This window comes from Cebus imitator, unplaced genomic scaffold (assembly GCF_001604975.1).
Source record: "Cebus imitator isolate Cc_AM_T3 unplaced genomic scaffold, Cebus_imitator-1.0 Scaffold359, whole genome shotgun sequence".
In the NCBI taxonomy this organism is placed as follows: Eukaryota; Metazoa; Chordata; class Mammalia; order Primates; family Cebidae; genus Cebus; species Cebus imitator.
Window position 1 is genome coordinate 1,748,317 of NW_016107674.1, and position 8,973 is coordinate 1,757,289.

Sequence of the window (8,973 nt, forward strand, 5' to 3'; positions counted from 1 at the left end):
CCCCTCTTCTTCCCTCTCCTCTCTGCAGTTGGCCTGTATTATATGTTTCCTTTCTTATACTGTCAACATTGTATTTAAAAAAAAATTAATGACTTATTTTTATAGGTTTTTTTCCCACACTTATAAAGAATGAAACAGAAATTGTAGAGATTTCCTGGATACCATTTCTCTTTCAGCATACAATTTTCCTTATTATCATGTTGCACTAGTGTGGTACATTTGTTACAATTGATGAACAAATTGGTTGGTACGTTATTATTAACTAAATTCCATCGTTTCCATTGGGGTTAGCTGTGTTTTATAGTTCTGTGGATTTGGACAAATTCATAATGTACAGATGATATCAGCCATTACAGTATCATACAGACTAGTTTTCTGCTCCAAAAATTTCCTGTGCAACACCTATTTATTCCTTTTTTCCTCCCCCTGAACTTCTGGCAATCACTGATCTTGTCGCTGTAGTTTTGCCTCTTCCAAATGTCATATAGCTAGAATCATATAGTATGTAGCCTTTTTAGATTGGCTTCATTCACTTAGTGATATTCATTTAGATTTCTTCTGTGTTTTTCTGTAGCTTCATAGTTTATTTCTTTCTTTAAATAGACTTTATATTTTAGAGCAGTTTTAGGTTCATGGCAAAAATTGAGCAGAAAGTACGGAAAGTTCCCATATTCTACCTGCCCCACGCATGCATGGTCCTCCCCCACTGTCAGGACTCTGCATCAGAGTGCTACATTTATTAGAGTTGATGAACCTATGTTGACACGTAATTATCACTGAAGTCTATAATTTGCATTAGATTTACTCTTGGTGGTGTTTTGTCAAATGTATGACATATATCTAGTATTATAGTATCATACAGAATGGTTTCACTGCCTTACAAAAAATCCTTTTGCCTTTCTCAGAATATCATATCATTGGATCATACATTATATAGGCTTTTAAGATTGACTTCTTGTACTTTAACTTCTCCATGTCTATTTGTGGCTTGATAGCTCATTCATTTTTGGCATTGAATAATATTCCATTGTCTGGATATACCATCATTTATTTTCACCTACTTAATGACATCTTGGTTGCTTTCAGATTTTAGCAATAATGAATAAAGCTGCTATAAACACCCATGTGCAGGTTTTTGTATGGACATTAAATTTTCAGTTCCTTTGAGTAAATACCAAGGAGTGTGATTACTGGGTCATGTGGTAAGAGCTTCTTCAGTTTTTTAATAAACCACTAAACTGTCTTCCAAAGGGGCTATACTATTTTGCATCCCCACCATCAATTCTTGTGAGTTCCTGTTGCTCCACATCCTTGCTGATGTTGGTGGTATCAGTGTTCAAGATTTTGGCTATTCTCATAGGTATGTTGTGGTATCTTACTGTTACTTCAGTTTGTGTTTTCCTAATGACATATGAGACTGAGCATCTTTCATATAACCACTTGCTATCTACATATCTTCTTTTGTGATGTGTCTGTTCCAGTCTTTTGCCCATTTTTAAATCAGATGATTTATTTATTCTTTTTCTAAATTTTTGCTTTTAGAGACAGGGTCTTGCTGTCACTCAGGCTGGAGTACAGTGGTACATTCATGCCTTGTTGCAACCTTTAACTCCTGGACTCATTAGATCCTCATGCCAGAGCTTCCTGAGTAGCTAGGACTACCGACACATGCCACTGTGCCCAGCTAATTTTTATACTTTTTGTAGAGATGGAATCTTGCTATGTTGCCCTGCCTGGTCTGAAACTCCTGGCCTTAAGTGATCCTCCCACCTTTTCCTCCCAAAGTTTTGGGATTACAGGCATGAGCGACCGTACCAAGTGAGCTTCTTTATTTTCTTACTGTAAAGTTTTAATAGTTTGTTGTATATTTTGGATGAAACTTATGTTTCACATATGTCTTTTGAAAATATTTTTTCCCAGTATGTGGATTGTTTTCTTATTCTCTCTTAATCCACATTGCATTTTATGTCCATGTCGAAACTATGCTAACTTTATTTATTTATTTATTTATTTATTTATTTATTTATTTTTTTTGAGACGGAGTTTCGCTCTTGTTACCCAGGCTGGAGTGCAATGGCGCGATCTCGGCTCACCGCAACCTCCGCCTCCTGGGTTCAGGCAATTCTCCTGCCTCAGCCTCCTGAGTAGCTGGGATTACAGGCACGCGCCACCATGCCCAGCTAATTTTTTGTATTTTTAGTAGAGACGGGGTTTCACCGTGTTGACCAGGATGGTCTCGATCTCTTGACCTTGTGATCCACCCGCCTCGGCCTCCCAAAGTGCTGGGATTACAGGCTTGAGCCACCGCGCCCGGCCCTATGCTAACTTTATAAAATGAATTGGGAAATACTCGTTTCTATTTTCTAGAAAAAATTATATATAATTAGAATTAATTTTGGTAGAATTTGCTGGTGAATTTGCTAGAACTTTTGCTTTCTTTGTGGGTTAATTAAAAAAATTTTATAGTGAGACAATTAAGATTTTCTATTTTTTTCTTGTGTCAGTTTTAGTGCATTATATTTTTCTAGGAGTTTATTCTGAATTTTGAAACTTTGGGGGATAAAAGTATTATAATATCCTGTTATTTATTACTACACTCAGACTGCTTTCTTTTTTCTTTGTACTACTGATTTTTTTTCTTTGCCAGCCTCATTCAGAATCAATTCAATTATTATTTTAGAAGGAACAGTTTTTAGTGTTTTTGATCCTCTCCACTGTTTTCCATTTCATGATTTTCTGCTAATTATTATTCCTGTGCTTCTCTTTTTGTTGGGTTTCATGTACTGTAATTTTTCTAATTTCTTGAGGTGGATACTTAACTCATCAATTTCCATAAAGCACTTCTTCTTTTTCATATATATATATTTTGGATTATAAATTTCTCTATAAGTTGGATTTAACTGCAACCTACAAGTTTTGATACATTGTTATTTTGCTATTCAGTTGAAGATATTTTATAATTTCAATTACAATTTTATGTCTGAACTATGGGTTGTATATAAGTATACTTTCTTTTCAGACATGGGAATTTTCTCATTACTTATTGATTTCTAACTGAATTACGTTCTGAGGCTATGATTTACCTTATTTTATTTGTTCAAAATTTGCTTTATGTGGGAGGAGGGAGAGGATCAGAAGGAATAGCTAGTGGATGCTTGGCTTAAAACCTGGGTCATGGGATGATCTTTGCAGCAAACCACCATGCCACACGTTTACCTATGTAACAAAATTGTACATCCTGCACACGCACCCCTGAACTTAACATAAAAATTGGAAATTTAAAAAAAAGAAAAAAAAAACCCAAAATGTGCCTTATGGAATACACTTTTTAAATTTACATCCCATTAGAAGCTTCAAAGAATAATGTAGACCTTGTCAATAATAGGTATTTTCTTAAATTCAGGATGACACTACTGATCACATATTAAGTGTATTTGCTTTCTATTTGTTTGTTTTCTAACAGTAGATGCGTTAGATGTAGTCTGGTCTTTGGATAACTTGCTAAATAGTGGAATTTATGTAAGTCAGTATTGAAGGTACTATAAGTTGTTTCAAGGTATTTTGTTGCAATTTAAGAATGTATCTGATAATGGGTACTATAGTTATGGCTTGTAGACAGAACAGTAAATTTTGAGTTATTTAGCTTATTTTATGGAAAGAATTCCTTGCCTTTTTTAATCTTTTAATTTGAAATATTTACAGACTCAATTTACTTTTAAAGCAATTTTTCTGTGTTTGATGGACTGTCAATATTGGGTGAATGAAGTTCTTTTAAATGTTTATTCACTTCCCTGACAAGTTTTACTTTCTTTTATGAGAAAATTTTCTGGAAGCAATTTTGGGGCTTTCTTTTCAGGATAGATACTGGTTAATGTTTTTGTTTGGGAAATTGAAAGCAAAATGGGTATTAGTCTTGCCTATTCTTAACTTCTAAAGCTGTAATAGATTGTTTTTGTCCAACAATTTGCTACTCTTTATTGCTACTTCCCAAAAAAAGTGCTCTTTGGTGGCCACAGAGTAAGAAGCATTTAGTTGCAAGCAAGTATCTTAGAGTTGTTAGCATTTGTATAAAGGTTATGGTAATGTTCACCTAACTTAAGGGCAAAACAATTACCTGGTACCAAGTGAGTCAGGGTGTCTATTTTTAAATATGCATATAAATGTGTTTATTAGTGCTGAATTAATGCTTCACTCTGGAGATTTAAAATGTGTGATTGCTATATTGTATATAAGCACCCTGCATGATGAAATTGATGAAATGGTACATATTACGTGAAGGTAATTACGTATACAATTTGGCAAAGTGATTTTTTGAAAGGTAAAAATGTTGAAAGAAATATATTTTAAAAGTGGGAGTTTGTGTTCTCAAAGTATTACCTTATGCATAGCAGGCCTTTAAATTGTGATACATGTTAAAACCCACTCAAACGAAGGTGGTAATATATGGTAAGGAATAATGAATAAGAAAGAAGTATGTGGATAAGAAAGAACAGTATTTTTTAAAAGTGAAATATACGTATGAAATATGCACTAACTGATATATTTAAGAAATTTTTTATTTAGGAAAAGGTAGTTATTAGGCAAGTTGGAGGGAGGAACACACTAAATGCATATGCATAGTAATTTAGAGGCATATTGATTTTTAAATGTCAGCCAGCTTTTGTTCTTTTCCTTTTCTAGCATCCATTTGTATGAACAGTGACTATTCCTGCTGCTAAAGGAGGTTTTATCAAGCTTTCTGTGAAGATTTGTTATATAGGAAATAAATTACCACTGTTATGTATAACTAACATTCAATTTATGATACGATCAGTGATTTGGGAGAGATTTAAAGTTTTGTTGATTAATTTCTTATTTGTTGAATGATGGGCTAAAAAATTCTCCATCTCACTGTTAAGATTAGGGGAAATTTCCTATGTTTCCTATTTGAATCTACTAAACAAATGCCTTTCGACATGTTTTTAACCATCAATAGTATGTTTCAAATTACAGTGTCATCATTTACATTTTAAATGTAAGAAACTTTTCGCTAAGTTGGCTTAATTCAGAATTGTGTTTAGCAGTTATTAATATTCCCTTAGTGACCCTTTAATACTTTATAGGCTCTTGTGGAACATAGGGAACAGAGGATATTCCCAGGAGATTAAATATCTACCTTATTTCATAGAATCTAAGTTGCTTTGAGACTGTGCTTTCGTGGTCTTAGTAGACCATGTCAATGAAGGGTAATCACACAGCTACCTCACAACAGTCACCTGGTTACTATTATGATACCACCTAGTATCACAGGCATTGCAATTTCAGAGAAGTTAAATTATATATAAATGTATCTCCTGGAATTGTTGAAGCAGGGTTTTGAAGTCACTAACAGAATTTAAAAGAGGTGGCTATGACAATCTTGTGTTCTAATTTTCTGTGATTAGATCACGTGGCACACCGAGAACTTTTTGATTGTTTAGAGTTTGCAGTTGTTTTTTAGTTTTTTGTTTTTATTGTAGATACCACACAGTGTTCCATTCTCAGATTTATGCAATAGAATTTATGGCCATCCCAGAGACCATTAGAATTCCATTATGTTAAAAGGCCATTAACTTTTAATGTCTAGACTCTCAGAAGTGACGTTGCGTAGTGGCCCTGGGCAAGGAACATAGGCAATTTTTTTCTTCTTCATGTATAATTGTGTTCAGACTGAAGTTGTATCCATCTATTCACAGTGTTCGTTACGAAAAGATTCGTGATGAAAGATGAGATATATCTACATTTAGGTTAAACACAAGAATGTTGGATTATACCCCACATACTACCAATTTCCTACATACTCCACAAGCACAGTTCTAATGACAGTATTTCTTCATTCTCAATGTTTCATTGCATTTAAGAGTAATGGACGTATTAGAACTGTGGAGATAAGAAGGAAGGGATAATGCAGAGACCATAACATTAAGCTTTTTTTATATTAGACCTCTATTTGGTTTTTTATATTCATGTTTCTCTATAATTTTTATAAGAAATAAGTACATCTTTTAGTAATATGACACCATACTGCATACAAAATAAAGTATATGCCATTTGAAATTCTTCATGGTTAATTCTAAACTTCTTTTGAGTTCTCATCTCCAACTAAACTATTCCTTATTTCAGCCATACTTTTGTCCTCAAATCTTCTTTTTTGCAGGACATTAAGTTTCTCCCTTTGTGTAACCCACTCTTTGAGGCTAATCCCAAGTCCCATCTATTCAAACTTTTCCAGATCCCTTCGTAGCAAATACCTTTTATTCCACTACTTTCCAGTGGTGAGTTTCTTTGTTATATACTCTTATTGGAGGCTACCTTTTGTTAAGGTTATGTATGTGTCAGGTTTTCCTGTTAGACATTGGTACTGATATGTTTAGGTTTGTATTATTTCCTGTAGTGCATAGTGGAGGTTCCTCATCATAAAAGTCTTCATCCTTGTCATCTACACGTTGAGTAGGCTGAGGAGGAGGAGGAAGAGGAGTTGGTCTTGCTGTCTCAGAGGTGGCAGAGGAAGAAGAGGTGGAAGAAGTGGAAGGGGAGGCAGGCACACCCAGTGTAACTTTTGTTGAAAAACGATCCATGTGTAAGTGGCCTCATGCTGTTCAAACTTGTGTTATTCAAGGGCCCTCTAATTTTGTTAGATTTACTAATATATTAGAGTGTTCCACATTTAGGTTTTCATTCTTAAAATTTTACTTTTATTGTTATTGTTATTATTAGAGACGGTGTCTTGTTATGTTGCCCAGGCTAATGGGAGTCGCTGTTCACAGGTGCAACCACGCTACAGCCTTGAACTTGTGGAGTCAAGCAATCCTCGCAAGTCAAGCCTCAGTCTCTGGGACTATAGGCACACACAACCACACTCAATTCCCTTTATTTCTTTGCTGGTTATATCGCATAGTGTGAAAGACAAGAATAACTTTTTTCATAGCATCTGTCTGTATTATATATCTATATTATATCTATTCAAATTTTGATAATTATACAACCTTACTTAAAGAAGGAGTATTTTATAAATAATGATTTTTTTTCTTTGTAGGTTACTTCCTCAGAATGTTGGCCTTCTCTATGTTGGAGGTTATGAAAGACCCTTTGCACAAATCAAGGTATGTTTGTTCATTTTTACTGTACTTTTTCTGGATATTCCCTTATCCAGAATCCATCCTTGCTAATAATCATCAACACATAAAAATATTGCATCCCAGCACTTTGGGAGGCCAAGACGTGGATTACCTGAGCCCGGGAAGTTGAGACCCTGGAACTTCCCGGGTCTCATGTTTGCTGGGAACCCTGTTTCTACAAAAAAAGTTTTTTTTAATTAGCCAAGTGCAGTGGCGTGTGCCTAGTCCCAAGTATTCTGGAGGCTGAGGTGGGAAGATCACTTGAGCCCAGGAGTTTGAGGCTCCAGTGAGATGTGATCACGCCATTGTGCTCCAGCCTGGGTGATAGAGTAAGACCCTATGTCCAAAAAAATAATAATAATAAAGTGAATGTGAAGTAATAATTTCATTAGCTTTTGCATATTTCTGCTGAAGAAATCATTCAGCTTTTCAAAGGAATTATTTTAATATTCTTGCCATAGTAAAGTTGACTTTGACCAAAAAAGTTCAGTGATTAATTTAGAAGAGTACATTTAGAGATTAATCTTTTAAGATCATCCCTTTTGCCATTAAAAAATTGTTAACAGGTTGGACATGGTGACTGATGCCTTCAATCCCAGCACTTTGTGAGGCTGAGGTGGGAGGACCAGGGCTGGAAGATTGCTTGAGCCCAGGAGTTTGGGACCAACCTGGGCAACATAGTGAAACCTCAGCTCCACAAAATAATTTTAAAAAATATAGCTGGGCATGGCAGAGTGTTTCTGTGGTCCCAGCTTCTCAGGAGGCTGATGCAAGAGAATCACTTTAATGTGGGAGGTCGAGGTTGTAGTGAGCCATGATGGCACCACTACAGTCCAGCCTGGGGGACAGAGTGCGACTCTGCCTTGAAAAAAAAAGAAGGGGGTTTTTAACAGCTTTATTGAGATCTAATTGACAGACAATAAACTGTACAATTTGATAAATTATGACATGCTTGTAATTGTGAAACCATCACTGCAAACAGATAATTAACATATTCATCACTTAGAAAAGTTTCCCTTTGCCCCTTTGAAATTTCTCCCTCCTGCCCTTCCTTTTTTTTCTCCCCTGGTCTCCAGAAACCACTAATCTGATTTTTGTTATTATAGATTGATTTGCATTTTCTAGAGCTTTGTATAAATGAAATAATATGTATTCACTTTCTCTCATTTTTGCCTTCTTTCTCTCAGCATAATTACTTTGAGATTCATCTACATTATTGCACTTAGCACTAGTTTATTATTTTTTATTGCCAAGTATCAGGTGGGTGCAAAAGTAATTGTGTTTTTTGCCATCAGTAGTATTCCATTCTATGGCTATAGCACAGTTTGTTTATCCTTTTACGTGCTAATGGGCATTTGGGTTGTTTCTAGTTTTGGGTGGGCTATTACAAATAAAGCTGCTGTGGACATTTGTGTACAAGTTTTGCATAGACATATGCTTTTCTTTCTCTTGGGTAGATATCTAGGAGGGGAATGGCTGGGTCATGTGGTAGTTCTATTACATTTCTGTAATGACTGAGCATGTTTTCATGTACTATTTTTCCATCTGAATCTAGGGAAATGTATGTTCAAATTTTCTCTAGTGAAGTATTTCTTCAAATCTTATTTTTAAATTGGGTTTTTTGTTTTCCGAGTTTTGAACATTTTTTATATCTTGTGGACATAAGTCCTTTATCAGATTTGTGATTTGCAATTATTTTCTCTCAGCTATAGGTTGTCTTTTCATTCTCTTAACAGTGTCCTCAAAGAGAAGTTCTTAATATTGATGTTCAGTTTATTTTTCTTTCATGGCTCTTGCTTTTGTATAAACTGTTCCCTCTGCCCAAGGAAAAAGCCCA

At 35.0% G+C, this 8,973-nt stretch overlaps 1 protein-coding gene across 1 annotated transcript in view; it reads left to right on the forward strand.

Annotated features, from left to right (window-relative positions):
- The window catches only part of RNGTT (RNA guanylyltransferase and 5'-phosphatase), a 347,127-nt gene that overhangs the window by 282,957 nt on the left and 55,197 nt on the right, over window positions 1-8,973 (forward strand). The window contains exon 14 of the mRNA XM_017506810.2: window positions 7,055-7,121. Coding sequence (XP_017362299.1) covers window positions 7,055-7,121 — 67 coding nt within the window. The remainder of the gene's footprint in view (window positions 1-7,054; window positions 7,122-8,973) is intronic.